This window comes from Arachis hypogaea, chromosome 6, assembly GCF_003086295.3.
Source record: "Arachis hypogaea cultivar Tifrunner chromosome 6, arahy.Tifrunner.gnm2.J5K5, whole genome shotgun sequence".
Lineage (NCBI taxonomy): Eukaryota > Viridiplantae > Streptophyta > Magnoliopsida > Fabales > Fabaceae > Arachis > Arachis hypogaea.
Genome location: NC_092041.1, coordinates 101,735,147 through 101,753,960, shown reverse-complemented (window position 1 = coordinate 101,753,960; position 18,814 = coordinate 101,735,147). Strand labels below are relative to the sequence as shown.

Below are 18,814 nucleotides of genomic sequence, written 5' to 3'. Positions count from 1 at the left end.
GCCGCGGATCCACGGTGCACCCATGGGTCGCCGGACAATGGTAGGATCTCCTTCCACTCCCAAAAATGTTGAACGCGGGATTCGAACAGGAGACCGCGTGAGCATATAGCCTCCCCCTTCCCGCTATGCCAAACTTGTTCCTCAGTAACATATACGACAAAAAGTATATATATATAATAAAATGTCAATGATTTTTTATTTTTTTTTATCTTTTTAAAGGATGATTCACATGAATACCAATCAAGTAACAACACATAGTATATAAATACATTAATATTAATTGTTTATCTTTTGTTTTTTTGTTCATTTAAATTTAAAAAATATTTTGTACTACTAACTAATTTATTATCGCTTTTTGCAGTATAAATTATATCTAAGAATTGATATTTAATTGTTATTAATATATTTTAAAAAACTATGCATTTAACTTTTAATTTTAATTTTATTTTTATAATTTTATATTTTTATTTAATTATGACCGGGTCAACCGGATTAATCAGTGACTCACCGGTTGAACCAATGACCCAGTCGTATGACCGGGTCAATTACTGGTTCGATTTTGATAACTATGGGAATAACCATACCCGTTTCAGCTGCTTCAGGTTACGTCGGGAGCGGGTAGAAACCGACAGATGAGCTAATTACTTGCATTAGGGCTAGACATGCATCATCCTTGTGTGTACACCATTCTCTGTTATGCATTTTCTATGATTGTATTCTGCTTCTGGTGTATTTCTTGTATTTCTCTATTTTCTCTGTCTATCCATATTCCTTGTTTTCTTTTGTTTACTATAAAATATAATACTGACTGACAAGCACGACGGAGCCGATTAACATGACTAATTAGCCCGAATCTATTAAGAACTTTCTAGTTCTTACTCATTCTCTTTCCCTTCAGATAGAAGCAGGAGTATTCCTCCATGACATGCGAGTGATCGTTTTGCAAAGAAGATTCCGCTCTATGTAGTCCTCTGAGTCTAGGGCGAACTTTGTTCTCTGTTTATATGCATATACCGTAAGACTAGCCAACATCTACACCTCGTCTGTTTACGAATTTTAACTTAGATTCTCTGTACGAAGTTTCTGATATGTAGCTGCTATCTGATGGAGTACCAGTAAGCTACCCCATGGTGAAGTATGATCGTGCAGAGAACTAGTAGAACATACTTAATTTGTAGTTTAGAGGGATTATGTGAGTATAGAGTTTAGGCTAGTCTGGGCGTCAGTTTGGAGACTTTTTGAATATGTCTAGGCAATATGATGCAATCTTATTACTTGCTGTGCTTGGATCATATTGCCTAGAACTCATTCATGTAGATATATGGAGACCTTTGTCTATTTTGTCCATAGGGAGTCCCAAGTATTTTTAACAATTGTGGATGATAAGTCTAGATATACTTGGTTGTATTTCATGAAAGCTAAATCATAAGCCACAAATTTATTAAAATCTTTTGTCAACTTAGCTAAAATACAATTCAATCAAACTGTAAAAAATATGAAAACTGACAATGAATTTGAATCTTCAATGCCAGATTACTATGCATCCAGTGGCATAATTCATCAAAGAACATGTGTTGAGACCCCTCAACAAAATGGTATTATTGAAAGGAAACACCGACATGTTCTTGCTGTAACTAGGGCCCTCCAATTTCACTCAAAGATTCCTAAGTGTTATTGAAATTATGCCACTGCACATGCAATTCACTTGTTAAATAGGTTACCTTCCATTTTCTTAAAAAAATCAGTCGCCCTACCAAGTCTTGCACCATTCCTTGCCCTTTATATCACATTTGAGAGTCTTTGGGTGTTTAGCATATGCTAACACCATTACGGCAGGGAGAAAAAAACTTGACCCAAGGGCAAAGAAGTGTACTTTCTTGGGATTTAGGGAAGGCATTAAAGGTTTGTTCGATTAGATCTTCACACAAATGAAATTTTTGTGTCTAGAGATGTAAAGTTCTATGAAATTTTTTTTTTCTTTAACCAAAACGGTTGACACACATTCATATCCTATATCATCACGGATTCATTCCATGCCTGACCCTTTCACATATGATACATATTCATACACTTTACCACAAGTCCAGCATCGACACACACACGAATATCTTCCTAAATAACATATTTCCGAACCCACTTCACCAACACAAATCACCACACACATCATTGATCCATGTATCAATGATGATTTAAATAGAGAAACAAGTGAGCATACATCCATAGATAATTTTTATAACCCTGTCTCTCAACATCTTGGTCCTTTAAGAAGGTCCATAAAAGAGCATAGGAAACCTGCATATCTCAAAGATTTTCAATGTATGAGTGTCTCCACAACCCTACCAAGCAAATATCCCTTCGCACACTTCTTATGTTATAATGCACTTTCAGCATCACATAGAGCCTTCTCCCTGGCCATCTCCACTAAGAACTGAGGTCTTATGAAGATGATGTAGCTCATGCTAGTCGGAGGAATGCCATCAAAGATGAACTCGAAGCACTACAGCAACTACAGACTTGGGAAATCCAAGCTCTTCCTCCTGAAAAGAAAGTCATAGGCTGCAAATGGGTGTTTAAGCTCAAACATAACCCTGACGAGAGCATTGAAACACATAAAGCGCATCTAGTTGCAAAAGGCTTCACCCAAGTACCCGACTTCGACCACCTCAATACATTTAGTCCTGTTTAAAAACTCAACACGCTTCGCGTTGTGCTTGCATTGGCTGCTGCCAAAGGTTGATTTCTTAAGCAGATTGACATCAACACAGCCTTTTATTCATGGTGAGTTGGAGGAAGACGTCTATATGCTCATTCCCCCCGAGTTAAATGTCCCTCCCAATCACATTTGCAAACTGCGAAAGTCCCTCTACAGCCTAAAACATGCGAGCCGACAGTGGAACAATATGTTGAAATATGTTATATTAGAAAGTGAGAACAGCCAATCGAAGTCTAATCACAGCTTGTTTACCAAACACAAGAGTAATGGCTTCACTGCCCTGCTGGTTAACGTAGATGATGTGGTGTTGGCAGGGAATGACATGAGTGAAATTATTTCCATTAAGACACTATTGTATGAGAAGTTTCGCATCAAGGACATTGGTGATTTAAAGTTCTTCCTAGGGATGGAGGTTGCTCGAAGCAGGGAAGGCGTTGCTTTATACCAACGAAAGTATGCTTTGGAATTATTACAAGATTCTGGAATGGAGCAGTGCAAACTAGCTTCGACCCCAATGGATTATGGCACTAAGTTGACCAAAGATGGGGGGAATTACTACCTGACAACAGCGCGTAAGGAAGCTAGTTGGCAAACTTCTTTATCTTGCTAACATAAGGCCAGAAATCAGTTTCACAATTGGCAAGCTTAACCAATTTCTTGAGAAACCAACTACTTTGCCCTTCAAGGCACCATATAGAGTTCTGAGATACATCAAGATGGCACCAGCAACCGGGTTGTTCTTCCCGTCCAAGTCTGATATGCTAGCGTCAGGCTTTAGTGACTCTGATTGGGCGGCGTGCCCTGATTCATGAAGATCCATATCTACCTATTGCTTTTATATTGGGAGTTCGATTGCTTCATGGAAAAGCAAGAAAAAAAATGACTGTGGCGTCATCTTCTGCTGACGTAGAATATCGAGCATTGCCCTCAGCCAATAGAGAAGCAATTTGGCTAAAGAAAGTCCTAAGAGACTTGGGTTTTAAGCTGGAGAAACCTAGAAGTCTATACTGTGATAGCCAAGCCGCCATTCATATCGCTCCCAATCCAGTTTTTCACAAATGAACAAAGCATATTGAGGTTGATTTCCATGTGGTAAGAGACAAGGTGATGGAGAAACTCATCCACTTACTTCCTATCTCAACTCATGAACAAATAGAAGACCTATTGACAAAGTCGCGCCACTTGCACCAGAACCTTTGTCCATTCTCTACGGTAAGTTAGGAACTACTAGACATTTATACTCCTAAGTTGAGGAAAGGTGTTACCTAACATGTGAGTTGATAGACTAACAAACTAACCATTTAATTAGCTAGTAGAAATATTTATCACAAAGGGGTTAAAGTAGAGTTTTATCAGCTGCTATGCGTGTGTATACTAATATAGTGTGTGCGTGAACCTAACAAATTAGTTGAGTTTAACTCATTATATCTATGGTTGTATATAAGAGTTGACATGCCTCATAGTTAATTGAGTTTTGCTATTTTTCTAATTCAAGTCACATCTCTGTCTTTCTCTTCTCTGCTTTCTCTGAACTTGCACAATCTCTAGCTATTCTCACTGTACCTTCAACAATTTTAACCATACAATTTTTTTTGTTATTGCTCTTGGTTTGTCTATTGAGAGAATAACCAACTTGAGTTTCTTCATAGTTAATATTTCTATTCAAAACGACGTTGCACACATAATGCAACAAACCACGTTACACATGGAGTTTTCATGAATTTTTTCTTCTTTCATTTTGGTTTTTCTTTCCAATTTTTTTAACCTTTCTTTTCAAATTTTTTTTGTTTGTTTGGCTAGAACATATTCAGAACTTGGGTGGTTTAAAAAATTATAAAAAATTGAAAAAAATTATAAAATTGATCTTCTTTAAAAACTCTGATAATTGGTAACAATAATTTTACCATGCTTGAATAATTTGGTTTTCTAAAAAATTGTTAGTATTAATTAGGGTTAAGTACAATTTTGGTCTCTAAGATATAGACCGAAAATTTTTTTCATTTTTTTTTCTAGAAAATCATCCCTAAGGTTTAATTTAATTTTAAAATCGTCCTTCAGATCAAAATATCCTATGCCTTCTTCACCAAAATACCCGGTTCTTCTTTTCCATCATAGCAATACCATGTCTTCTCCATTATAGAAGCATCAAAACAAAGAAGCAGAAGAACACAACAGCAACATAATTTCATCAACAATAAAAAATTTCAACTAATGCATATAAAAAATCAAAACAGAGATGCAGAAGAATGAAATAGAATCAGAAGCAAAACAGAAACAGAGAAACAATAAAATCAATCAGAATGGAATCAGAGTCAACAAAAGCAGTATAATTAACAAAATCAACAAATCAACAAATCTAACAATGTAATTAACAAAAGAAACAGAAGCAGAATAATCAACTTAATCAGTAACAAAGTTGAAACCCAGCGGCGAGCTAGCGAGGAAGAGGAGCAGTAACGAGATCCGGTGGCGAGATCCAGCAGCGAGATCCGGTGACGAGATCCAGCGGCGAGGATGCGAATGACGACGAGCAACGACGAGGAGCAGCGGCAAGATTCGGCGGCAAGATGCAGTGGCAAAGACGCAAAAGACAAGGGGAAACGACGAGGAGTAGTGGCGAGGATGCGAACGACGAGGAACAATGGCGAGGAGCAGTGGCGAGCGGTGAAGAACAGCGGCGAGCGATGGATTGCCTTCCCCCCTTGCATGATTCCCTTCTCCCCACCTTCCCTTACCCTTCTTCTTTCCGGAACCCCTCCCCCCATCCCCTTTAACCCGTTTTCTTTCTTTTTTATTTTTAGATCTTATACTTTTTTCGTTAGAGATAATTTGGTAATGAAAATTAAAATTTTGGTAAAAATGACGATTTTAAAACTAAGTTAAATTTTAGGAACGATTTTATATGCAAAAAAGAGTAGGGACATAAAAATTTTTGAATTTGAATCCTCTAAATTTTAGATTTTTACTTTAGAGGATAAAGTGAAATCTCTCACCATTGAATGTTTTCTCTCTCATGTTTTCTCTTGGTTCCACCTATAAAATAAATAGTGATAAATTATACTTTACCCTCTAAAGTAAAATTCAAAATTTAGAGGATCCAAATCCAAATTATTTACTTATACCTTAGATATCAAAATCATACTTAATCCTATTAATTATTATAACTCAATTTTCAATTCCTCCAATAATCATCAAACATATCATATAAGATAATTAACTCCTAATTTATGAGAGGATTGGTTAGAAATTATTGTGTGGTAATCTAAAAGCCAAAATATTCTAGTAATAACAAAAACTATTAGAAATAAAAGGGCGAACTATCTTATTTAATTTTTTTCCTCCAACCAAAAATGAGTAAAGGAGAGCAAAATCATCTTTGATTATAAAAGGTAAAAAATTAAAAATAAAAAGTAAAAGGAAGGAAAAGGGGGGAACACACGAGATATGATATATATAAAGCAAACTAAGGGCAAAATGGCCTCCCAAAATCATCCCTGTAACTAGGAATTTGGAAGTGTCTAAGCCTCCCTTCTTGTTGCTTCATATATTTTTCACAAAGAAACGCTTTGGAGAATTTGTCTTCCACATTCCTATTAACATCATGAACAAAAACATGTGTCTCACCGCTATCTTTGTTTCTAGCCATCATTCCCGCCGTGTATATGGCCGTCATCCGCCCCGGCGCTTCATCGTAGTACCCTGTAGGCGCATCCACCATAATCAAATCCCATTTCGTATCGTAGACAAAAGAAGGCAGTCCCTTTAGAGCCAGCTGGCAGATAGAGATTCTTGGATCTTGGACCGCCGTGCACTCCGGCCCTTTCCCTACCTCCATCAGGTTATCCGCCTCATTCACCTTGCTATCGTACCCGACATGGTAGGACTCCAGCGTGGGGAACCGCCGCCTTATTTGCTCGATCCACGCCTCGTCCTCCTCCAGGAAAACCGTCCTGCCGCCGTGGTTTAGTGTGCTCCACATGAGGCTGTCATGGCCTAATCCGAACACGAGAAAATTGCATGGCGAATGCTTCTCCAAGATTCTTGCTGACACTGAAATCTCCTTCAGAGTCTGTTGCGGGGTTATTGTTGAGGTTGCGTAGTGGATGAGAGCTTTGGATATCGAAGGCGAAAGCTTGGTGCACGATAGGGAACAATCTTCTGTTGAGGAGTGTAATGAGCCTTTTGCACCGTCATCGTGTACGGTCGAAGATTTGGGAATGGAGAGAGAAGCAGCTTGGGAAGATCTTGGAGACAAATTTGGAGTGGAAGTAGAGAAGTTTGATCTGAGCACGAAGAGGATGAAGAATGAAACCAACACCGCTACAATGAGGAACTTGATGTTGAGGGTTTGATTTGCTTTAGGCCTCATGTTTGTGGTGCTTGAGTATGGTGGTGATTGTAAGTGTAGTTATGAAATTTAGGTTATAGTTGGCTTGAAATAGAGGAAGGTAAAAAGCTGTGTGTGTGTGAAGCTAAGGTAGAGATGTACAGACCAAATGACAAATTAAATTAACCATCAATGCTTGGACGCGAAGGGAATTGAAGGGGCATGCATCGCAGTGGATATTTGATGAAGACAAAAGAGCTGCCAGAATTGTGAATGAAGCAAACTGAAGTGGTTGTTGCACCTGAAAATTTGGTGTCTTTTTTCCAACAAATTTTGGAGAATGGTTTAACAAATCATGATATTATGTGTGTGAAAAATATTACGTCCATATACGGAAAAAAACAGTTATCAAATTAATTTCTATGTATAAATATACCTGTTAAACTTATTTTTAATTATATTTTAATATATATTTTTTATCAGTATTAGATTTAATAATTGATTTTTAATGCATATGTAGTATGATCGTATATGATTAACAACTTTGTAACTAATTTATAGCCATCATAAAAATGCAAATAAAGAAACCAATGCAACTATGTATATTTTTTAAAGAACAAATAATATTTCAAAAGAAAATAATCAACTCTATCAAAAATACTCGCTCAATGGCGGGTGTTGTTGTTATCTATTGATACGTAAAAAGTAAACTTGTGTTTTTGTTGTTATCTATTGATACGTAAAAAGAATAATGTAGTCGGTGGTTTATTGCTTGACATGTGGAATTTTTAGTGTTCGACAAGTGTTAGTCTCCATTGGATAATGATAATGGCAACCAAATAACACAGCAGAAGTATTGAAATGAACAAAAAAAAATGTGTTTGCTGCGGTACGATGATAAATTTATACGTACCGATACGTTTAAAATATGGATAAATAATAACAATTTATGTGGAATTTATTTTCTACATCAATATTTAATTTTTGTTTTTCTAAATATATATTATATCACCACTTTTATTAATACATCCTTTTAATTAAATAAAAATAAAAAAATATTTTTTATTTAATTTTATAAAAAATCTTAAACATTCTTCTTTTATTTGATTAGACAAAAATATTTTTTTAAATTAACAAAATTTTAGAATTCAATTCATCTTAATTTTATAATTTCAAATAATTTAAACAACAAAACAAAAACATATTAAAAAAATAAAAAATCAAAATTTCTTCTCTTGCATTATATTCATTCTACATAGTCCTATACCAGTGTAAACAGTTAATAGCTTGAGGTATTCCTTGCTGGAATGTTGTTAATTAAATCTATTTTAGAAAAGGTAGTGGCTAAGGCTCTTGGTTCGAGGCTCCTAGTTTTGGATCTAGTATGCATAGGGTGAATGTTCTGAGTGATTGAGTATGAGATGTTGCTGGTAATTGATTTCAATGCTAGGTTTGGAAATGGTGGATAAAGCGAGCTAAGGATATAGAAGTAGCATAGACTGGTATGGTTTGTGAAGCAGATAAATTGTGATCAGAAGAAGTGTTAGTAGAGGTGGAAAGAGGAGAATTTTGATTATTAGTGGTAGAGATGGGTTGATTTAAGTCTAGTGAGTTGTTAGTAGTAGTAGAATCAGAGTTTTCTGCAATATGAGGTATAAAAGAGAGAGCATAGCCTAAGAATAAGCATAATTTAGATTTATAGTCTATTTTGTGTTTATTAAAGGGTCTAATGCGAGGATAGCAAATACATCTAAATATCTCTAACATAGAGTAATCAGGTTTATAATCATGTAGCATTTCAAAAGGTGATTTCAATTTTAACAATTTAGTTAAAAGTTTGTTAATTAAAAAAGCAGTAGTTAAAAAGATATCTTCCTAATAAACAAATGGCAGTTTTGCAGTAATAAAGAGTGTAAGACCTATCTCAATGATGCACCTATGCTTCCTTTCAATCACTCCTTGTTGCTGATGTGTATGAGGACAAGATATTCTATGAGATATGGCACGAGACTACAAGAAGGTTCTAAAGTTAGATGATAAAAATGCTCTAGCATTGTCAGTTTGAATGGATTTCATAAAATATGACCAGTTTGTTTTTCCATAAGCCACTTGTATTGCTTAAAGATTTTAAAACTTGTGACTTGGAGGTTAACAAATACAAATAGCAATACATAGTATGAGCATTAACCAAACTCATAGAATACCTAAAACCTGATTTTTATTGAGTTGGAGCAAGACTCCAACATTCATATATACTAAATGAAGAGGAAATTCATAAACAGTTTTAGAATTATAGAAAGGTAAAATATGCATTTTTCTCATATAGCTAGCTTCACATACAAATAAATCATTGTCATTTTTATTTGTATTGAAGGAAATATTATTACAATGAATAAGTACCGTTTAAACTATAATAGATGAAGGGTGTCCAAGCCTTTATTTTATGCCATAGATCAAGAATTGTTTTACACATAGCTAGAAAAGAATGAAATTTAGACTTGTTATGTAAAGGCCTACGAATTTCAACACTGTCAAATTCATATAGATCATTCTTAATCATTCCTTGAAGGAAAACTTTGTTGGATTTCTGGAATTTGATAGAACAGTGAAATAACTGAAATTCAAAATAAATTTCATTGTCTAAACATAATTGTGAGACACTTATCAAATTTTTTAACAATTTTTTATATATGCAATAGATTCTTTGATATACAAAAATTTTATTATTAGCAAACTTAGATAGAAAAGAGTTACCAACTTGATTTATGCTAATATCTAAACCATTTGCAAGATAGAGTTGATTTGGACCAGTATAGTTTGATGCAGTAATCAAGCTCAGCTCGAGCTATCATGAGTCAGATGATGACTAGCTCTTGAGTCTGCACACTAGGAAGCATCTAAAACTGTAGAGGGAGTTTCAAGGAAGGATTGTGGTTGATGGAAAGCAGCAGAAGATTTGATTGAAGATTCAATGATAAAGAATTACCAGAATGATTAGAACCTTGATATTTATGATCAAACCTAAAGAAGGTGGAGGAAGTTGATTTGATTGAAGATTCAATGATTAAAAGATTCTTCTTCTCCACATTCTTCAGTTGATTCCTCAATTGTTTGATGTTTGATTTGGTGATCTCAGCAAAATGTAGTTGAAGAGTTTGTCAAATCTCAAGAGCAATACAATAGTGAGCAATGTGATTCTTGAAAGATGCATTCACCCGAAACTAAGATCCAAGAACACATATTAAAATCTTGTTGCATCCATTCTGAATATTTTTCAGAAGTTGTTCTAGTAATTTTGGCAGCTTTAGAATCAAATTGAGATGAAGTTCTCCCTTCTTGAATGTGATTTTCTAAATTTTATCCTTTGATCGAGAACAATGCATGTTGCTGCTATGTGATAAAATTAGATTCATCTAATTTGTCAAGAATTGGAGAAAGAGTAAAGAGTAGAAAATAGAATCTGTTATTGAAGTTCTATAAGTTAGTTACAAAGTGAGGTGAGGCCTTGCTATTTATATACACTCTCGGTAACATCTAATGCACTTTTATACGCTACACTCTAATTGCATTTCTTTCTCTATTCTTCAACCATCATCTTTCTCTCTACAATTCTTTCACCTCTTCCGGTATATAACAGTGATCATGAAGGACTCTCATGGACTAATTAATATATACTCAAAGATGAATCAAATAAGTGCTTCTCTCAGTTCAATAAGGTGAATCAAATTCGATTTTTGGGGTTAAAAAGAATGTCATCCAAAGAATTATGCCCACCTAAAATCTCAACAAATTCTCATACCTAATCTGTGAAACCCTAATCGATACTAATAAGTATCAATTATTTTTAGTTAATTATCAGGTTTGAGTAAGGAGAACTCGACCATGTGCTAAAATTAAACTGATTTATTTCGTTATAACGACTTAGGCTCAATAAAGGAGAGTGGATCTTCTCCGATGAAAAAAAAACTGGATGATATTCTATATTTAATTTCACTCTTTATTATTTTCTCTCTCTTATTTATTTTTTGTCTCACTTATAGAATTAAAGGTGAGAAATTACACTTTATTCTCTCAAATATTAAAAAAATTGGGGAGGATCCATTTCCCTCAATAAAGTGTTTTATCTTTAAAATATAAATAAAAAATAAAATTAAGATAAAATTAATATGCATTTTTAATTAATAGAAATGGCCATACTAATTCTATCTGCGGTATATAATTTGACCTAATTTATTTGGGTAATGCTAGCAAGCTGATTCATATTGGATCAGGTTGAGCATGGAGCGGATTGAGCTGTGAGTTGAATATGGTGTGAATTTAGACCTAACTCAACTCAATCAATATGCACTTTTAATATATTATATATAATATGTAATTAAAAATTATTATACATATATAATCAAATTAACGAAAATTGAACTCATATCCTCTTATTTTTATAATTTTAATATGAGTTTTATTATGATTTTATTATTTTTAATTTTAATATGGATTTAATTTTGTATTTTAGTATGTTTATAAAGTTTGGAATAATTAAATATTATATTTAATTAAAAAAATTAATTTATTGTTCTGGAATAATTAGATTAAGTGTGAAATTTTAGAGTGTGAATAGGAATTAAAATCAAAATATTTTTAACATGTGAATAAAATAAAATTGAATTAAAAAAATGTAAACCGGTAAATAGAATTAGAATAAAATATAAATGTTATTTTATCTATCTCATTGTAACATTCTATTATACAGAGCTTTACGTTTAGGACATAAATTAGATATGCGCGAGGTGCTACAACCTCTAAAAATAAAAATACTTATATAATATAATTGAAGGAAGTTATAACTAGGAATCTTGAAAGAAAAGTTAATAAAAATTGAAAAAGAAATCACATCACTCACGAAAGATATACATAGATGAATAAGCAAGATTAAAAGAAAGGTTTAAAACATATACATATGAATCAGAATTCTAAAATACAGATAACAAACTCCAAACTCGACCTGCAAAACTAAGACCGACCAAAGTATCCTCACACACACATATATCAACATCACAATTTATTGTCATCACCAAATCCTTAGCAATCAATATATCCTCCTCTCAACCTCATCACCAAATCCTTAGCAATCAATATATCCTCCTCTCAACCTCATCACCCAAAAGCATTTAACCTCAACAGGTTTACATATATCAACTTATCTTACGGTCAATTAACCTAAGTTTTCACGTTAGATTACATATTATCTATGAAAAACCAAAATCATACTTTAGCCGATTTCTCCCTAAACTCAAAACACCTCAAATTTCATCGTTCTTCAAGCTTTCACTTCACCAAGACCACACCAAAATCGGATTCCTAGCCTCGAAGGTTCAAATCAACAATTTAACTACCAATTTAGACTTCCAATCAACATGATTCAATCTATTTTCACATTATATCACTATAATTAACACCAAAGTTTATTAATTCAATAATTTTACAAGAGTTAGAAACTTCTTATCTTATCTATGAACGATGGAAAAAAAGTCCAATAATTCTCCAAAGTTAATTCACACCTAACATCACAAAAAATACAAATTCCCTCAAAAAATAACATTCAAATCACAAAATTGAAAGGGTAAGAATTGGGCACAAAATTTTAAATTGTTTACTAAATTGTTCGATGATTTTTGTAGAGAATATCAAGACAAATACATAATTACTGATGACTCATCAATCAGAGCTCCAAATTAAAAGATATAAAGGATTGAACTTTGGATTGATTTTGGGGGTTAGGGTTGATGCTTCTCCCCTCCCCCAACGTGAATTTTGTGAATGAATGAAAAATTTGGCTGAAGTTCAATTTGTATATGCTGGACTTTTGGTTTGGTTTATTCGATCCAATTGATTTAGTCTGTTTTTTATTTTAAATTAAAATTAATATTAAAATTTATTTTTTAATTATTTTTATTTTTTTAAAGTAAAAAACTTTAAATTTTTTTAAATAATAATTAATTTATTAGTTAATTATTTATTAATTTTTTAGAATTTACACTTATACCCCTAACAATGAAAATAAGTAAGCAAACAGTTGATATCTCGAGTTAGCGCAGTTCAATTTTTGACACAAACAAAGTCTTGTTAGTATTGCATTATTGTTGGTATTGGATTGTTACACCACTAATTAAGCCGCTATTGGATCTAATAAAAAGTGAAAATTTACGTGTAATTATTTTTATTTAAAATTAATATTTAAAAATTATTAAAGAATTTAATAAATTTATTAGGAAATTAGAATATTTTTAATATTAGATCTAATTTTAATTTTATTTTATATCTTATAAGATGATACATAAATATTTGTAAAATTATATATTATAAATAATAATTTAAAGTTAAAAATAAAATTTGCTTTTCTAATATTGAATCTTAATTTAGTTAGAATTTTATATTATTTTTAATTATTTTATCAATATAATTATATAAATGATAAAATTTTGTTAGTTTTTCATTAAGATAATACAGTATTGTTAAGGTGATACTAATTTTATTTCATCAATCAACTCTAATGCAAATTTTAACTTTAAATCAATTTATTTTTTAAAAATATCAAAAATAATATTCTAAAATTATTCTATTGAAAATACTTTTATATATTCCAAAAATTTAAACTTAAAGCAGGTAAAACACATAAATAATTATAATTAATGCGCATATTCGGACAATAATCTCTTTTAAATTTGAAGCATAAATTTTTTTTAGATTTATTTTTTTTCTTTTATCTATTGTATTGCTAAATATTTTTATAGTAACAATAATAATTAAATTCTAACTTTTTTACTATATTAAAATTCTAATTGCATGTCATAAATAAATCGTTGAACCTTAAAACTTAACCTCATATGTAGAGGCATATAACAAACATGAAAATAAATTTCATGTTAATAAATATATTTTAGGACACTTAACTTTATTAGGACTCTCTTCTCTTGATTCCCGGCTCGTCGGTAGATCCTAATGAAGAGGTGCTTGAGTCCATAGATGAAGATGTGTCAAATTCAGAAGATCATTAGTATAAAGAAGTGGAATGCAAAGAGGACAAACCTTTTGATACTTGTCCAACCATTCCAATTAGTAAAGATAAATTCGAAGAATGGTGCAAGCCATGGCATGTGGCTCTCATTGTAAAAGTTCTCGACAAAAGAGTGCATTGGAGATTCATGGAACAGAGACTCAACAAAAATTGGGTAAAGAAAAATAAGATTAATGTTATTGATATGGATCCTAACTATTTTTTGGTTCATTTTACAGATGAAGAAGATTATAACCATGCTCTCATGGAAGGACCTTAGATGATTACGAGTCACTACCTAATTGTTCAGAGATTGAGACCATTCTTTCTCGCATCGAAAAATATAGTGAAGAAGATTGCAGCTTGGATCCGCATTCCAAACCTTCCAATTGAACTATAGAATCACCGGTTTCTCTCGAGAGTAGGATCGACCCTCAGCACACTGCTTAAGATTGATTGTGCAACTTCAGTTCATTTCCGGGGATGCTTTGCCAAAATTTGTGTTGAATTAGACATATCTATAAAACTTGTTCCAAAAATTTTGGTTCTCAGACAAATTTTAAATGTTGAATATGAGGGCCTGCATCTTATTTGTTTCACTTGTGGGAAGTATGGTCATCGATCAGATCAGTGTAGTGAAACTCATGACAGTAAAGTGGCACCGGAGAACACAATCATAGACGGCAAGGAGGGTAGCCCAGGATTTGCTGGAGGGGAACGCGTTAATCACACCAACATTATCGGGTAAGGGGCCCAAGAATCAATTCAAAAAAGAAAAGTGAATCAGGATCCCCCGAAATTTGGACCATCGATGAAAGTAAAAAGGCAAGTGAGGAAAAAATCAACAGGATCAAGAGGTGCTAATTATAAGAAAGATTCTCCTTCTAATTTGGAAGCTAAAACCTCCAATAGATCAAGATTTAATATCTTGGATGAGGGTATTACGAAACCTAGTCATGAGAAGAATGTTCATGACGAGTATTGTGGGTGCAAAGTGGGCTCGTTGTGGTGGAGCAAGATAGGCCTAGCAAGTTAATGACACCAAAAGCCCATAAAAAACATGGAAGACCAACCCAATCCCTTCATAGAGTGCTTAGACCAGGGACTGATAAAAATTTCCAATCAAATAAGAAGGCCAATAATAATAAAAGTGTGCTGATTTGGGCCAGCAAGAATGAACAAGGACAAAGCTAAAGCCAAGCTTGTTGAGAGCCACATCCTTATGTCCTCTGATCCACACCTGATCCAACTATTATTGAGAAAGATAACTCGAAGAAATTAGAGAAAGAAGCCATAGAGCGTGTGATCCTTGATAAAATGTGCATCATGCAAAAAGAACAATGGGAAGCTTTCAAAGTGGAAAAGAGAATGAGAGGTCGCATGATGAAGAACTTGGCATCGCCCTCCTCTATCATTACGGTCTAGAATCGACCAGGCAAGGACATTAATATGGTGACGAGGATATCACACAGCCCGGAGAAGAACGTACAGGACAAACCACTGGACCCAATAATTAAAGATCCAGGTTTGTTAGGCAGCAATGAAGATATTTCGGAAGAGCTCCTATTGAGCCTGAACAAAGGGAAAAACTTTTCTGTTTGACCTGCATCTGTCTCTGGTGACATCTTTCCCTTCATCTTGTATGTTATTATGAATTTTTTTAATTTGGAATTGTCGTGGTGTTGGTAGTAGTTCCTTTGCTGCTTTAATTAGAGATGTTAAACATCAGTATCATGTTAATTTTTTTGTTCTTCTTGAAACCCATGTGAGTGGGGATAGAGGAGTTAATATTAGAAATAAGTTACCTTTTGACAGCTTTTTTATTGAGGAAGCCCGAGGGCACTCTAGAGGAATTTGGTGCCTATGAAATTCTGATGAATGAAAAGTGGATGTTTTATGGAATCATTAGCAGTTTGTGCATATGAGACAGCTAGGGAAAGACCTACAGCCATGGGTGTTTACTGCGATTTATTGGAGTCCCCAAAGAGCTCATAGAAGAGAGCTTTGGAGGATCCTTAGGGAGTTGAACTACCATAACAAACTCCCTTGGTGTCTAGCTGGAGATTTTAATGCTTTGCTGCATGATTTTGAAAGACAAAGGGGATCAGCTACTCACTATAATGGTGCGTGTGTGGATTTTCAGGAATGTGTATCTGATTGTGGACTCCTGGACTAGGGTTATTTAGGATACCCCTTTACCTGGAAGAGAGAAAACTTGGTTGAAAGACTTGATCGTGGTCTAAGCAACATGGATTGAAAAATTCAATTTTCTGATGCGAGGATGAAGCACTTGCCAATGTTAAAATCGGATCATCCTCCGCTATACCTGCAACTCTCTACTGAACCAGCTCCCAATAGAGGACGAAGACCATTTAGATTCTTAGCCTCATGGATATCTCATCCTGATTTTAATAATATGGTCACAAATAATTGGAGAATAGATAGCAACTGGTCCCAGGGGATTGGTAACTTTCAAGATTCCCTTCGAATTTAGAATTTTACTATTTTTGGGAACATTTTTAGAAGGAAAAATAGAATTCTACGGAGATTACAAGGTATCGTGAATACTATGAGTGTGAGCTATAATCCTCATTTTGGAAAATCTCCAGGGTATTCTTTGGAAAGAGTATGAAGAGCTCCTTTCTCATGAAGAGATGTTATGGTTTCAAAAATCTAGATGCAAATGGATTGAGTTTGGCGACAGAAACACAAAATACTTTCATGGCACTACTATAGCTAGAAGGAGGAGAAACAAAATTGTTGCCTTGCAAGAAGAAGCAGGTAGTTGGATACATGATAATCCTAATCTTGAAGCGATGGCTACATATTTCTACAGCAAGCTTTATTGTGATGACCTACCTAATAGTCCTTTTGTTCTAAATGGTGCTTTTCCGGTACTTAGCAATGAAGATAGAATGATGATTGGTTGCAATGTTTCCCATAAGGAGATTAAGGAATTCCTTTTTAGCATGGGTAGCTTCAAAGTACCTAGGAGAGATGGTATTCAGGCAGGCTTTTATCAGAATAAATGGGACTTGGTAGGACCGGATTTATGCAGAATGATAGAGAATATTTTTGCTCACCCCCAAGACATTGGAGAGCAGAATGAAATCCTTATTACTCTCATTCCTAAGGTAGAGCCTATCACCAATCTTAAGCAAATGCGACCCATCAGTTTATGTAATGTCTCTTACAAGGTGATTACCAAGATTCTGGCTTGAAAGCTTCGAAGGGTTATGGAAAAATTAGTGAGACCTACCCAATGCAGTTTCTTCCCAGGGAGGCAGAGTTCTAACAATATTATCATTACCCAAGAATTTATCCATTCTATGAGGAATAAAAAAGGTCAAAAGGTTGGATGGCGATTAAAATTGATTTGGAGAAGGCTTATGACATACTTAAATGGGATTTCATTGAAGATACTCTTGGTGATATTGGGTTGCCTTCTCGATTCATTTCTATGGTTTACAGTTGTATTTCTTCTACCAGGAAGAGGGTTTTCTGGAATGGGAAAGCCTTGGATGAGAGCTCTCCTTCAAGAGGTATTCGGCAGGGTGATCCCATCTCGCCGTACATCTTTGTCTTTTGCATGAAAAGACTCTCGCAACTCATTAGTGCTGCAGTGGAACACGGCTTTTGGAAGCCCATCAAGCTGAACAGAGAAAGTCCTGATCTCTCTCATATCTGCTTTGCTGATGATTTGATTCTCTTTGCGGAAGCAACTATGGACCAAGCGGAGGTTATTAATAGGGTTCTTGAAGCTTTTTGCAATATCCGGTCAAAGGGTCAGCAATGATAAGACGCGCGTGTTCTTCTCTAGGAATGTGGGCAATCATGTTAGGAGTCAGATAAGCAGCACCCTTCAATTTTTCAGAACCGTTGATTTGGAAAAATATCTTGGTGTTCCTCTTCTACACTCTATAGTTTCAAAAATTACATATAATGAAATTATTAACAAGATGAACTTGAGACTAAATAGTTGAAAAGCCTTATCCATGTCTCTAGAAGGAAGAGCTACTCTGGTGAGATCTGTTCTATCTTCCCTTCCTAGTTATACTATGCAAACTGCTCTTATACCACTTTCTACTAGTAACTTAGTTGATCATAAATGCATGAATTTTTTTGGGAAGAGACAGATCACTCTAGAAAAATTCATCTCATCAATTGGAAGGATCTTAGCAAACCGAAAGCCTCGGGAGGGCTGGGTATTCGTCATAACCGTGATGTGAATCAAGCTTTTATAATGAAGAATGGTTGGGGTCTTGTGGAGAGGAAGGACGCGCTTTGGGCAAGGGTGATCAGGGCCAAATATAATTATGGTAGTGACTTGCTCCCAAGGGTCGAAAGGAAGAACAAGTCATCGAATCTTTGGAAAGGGATATGCTTGGCTTGGAAAGGGGTTGAAAAGAACCATATTTGGCGTATTGGAGATGGCTCTAGCATAAAGTTCTGGAAGCATAATTGGGTGCCAAACCTTGGAATATTAACCCAATATTGTGATCAGGTATTAACGGAAACTAATTTAAGTGTGTTTCCAACTGATTTTCTTTCAGTTTCAGGTGATTGGGACGAGGATAAACTAAAGGAATGGCTCCCTGACTCTATTGTGGAAAAAATTCGAGCTTTGTCTCCTCCTTCCCCTTGGAAAGGTCATGATTCTGTTGCTTGGGCTCCAACTTCAGATGGAACTTTTAGCCTTAAATCAGCTTATAGCTCTCTCAAT

At 34.3% G+C, this 18,814-nt stretch overlaps 1 protein-coding gene across 1 annotated transcript; it reads right to left on the bottom strand.

Annotated features, from left to right (window-relative positions):
- Nucleotides 1-6,011: 6,011 nt before the first annotated feature.
- Nucleotides 6,012-7,249, bottom strand: LOC112697177 (glucuronoxylan 4-O-methyltransferase 1). The gene has a single exon (XM_025750236.3). The coding sequence runs from the start codon at nucleotides 7,080-7,082 to the stop codon at nucleotides 6,177-6,179; it is 906 nt and encodes a 301-aa protein (XP_025606021.1). The 5' UTR covers nucleotides 7,083-7,249; the 3' UTR covers nucleotides 6,012-6,176.
- Nucleotides 7,250-18,814: the final 11,565 nt, after the last annotated feature.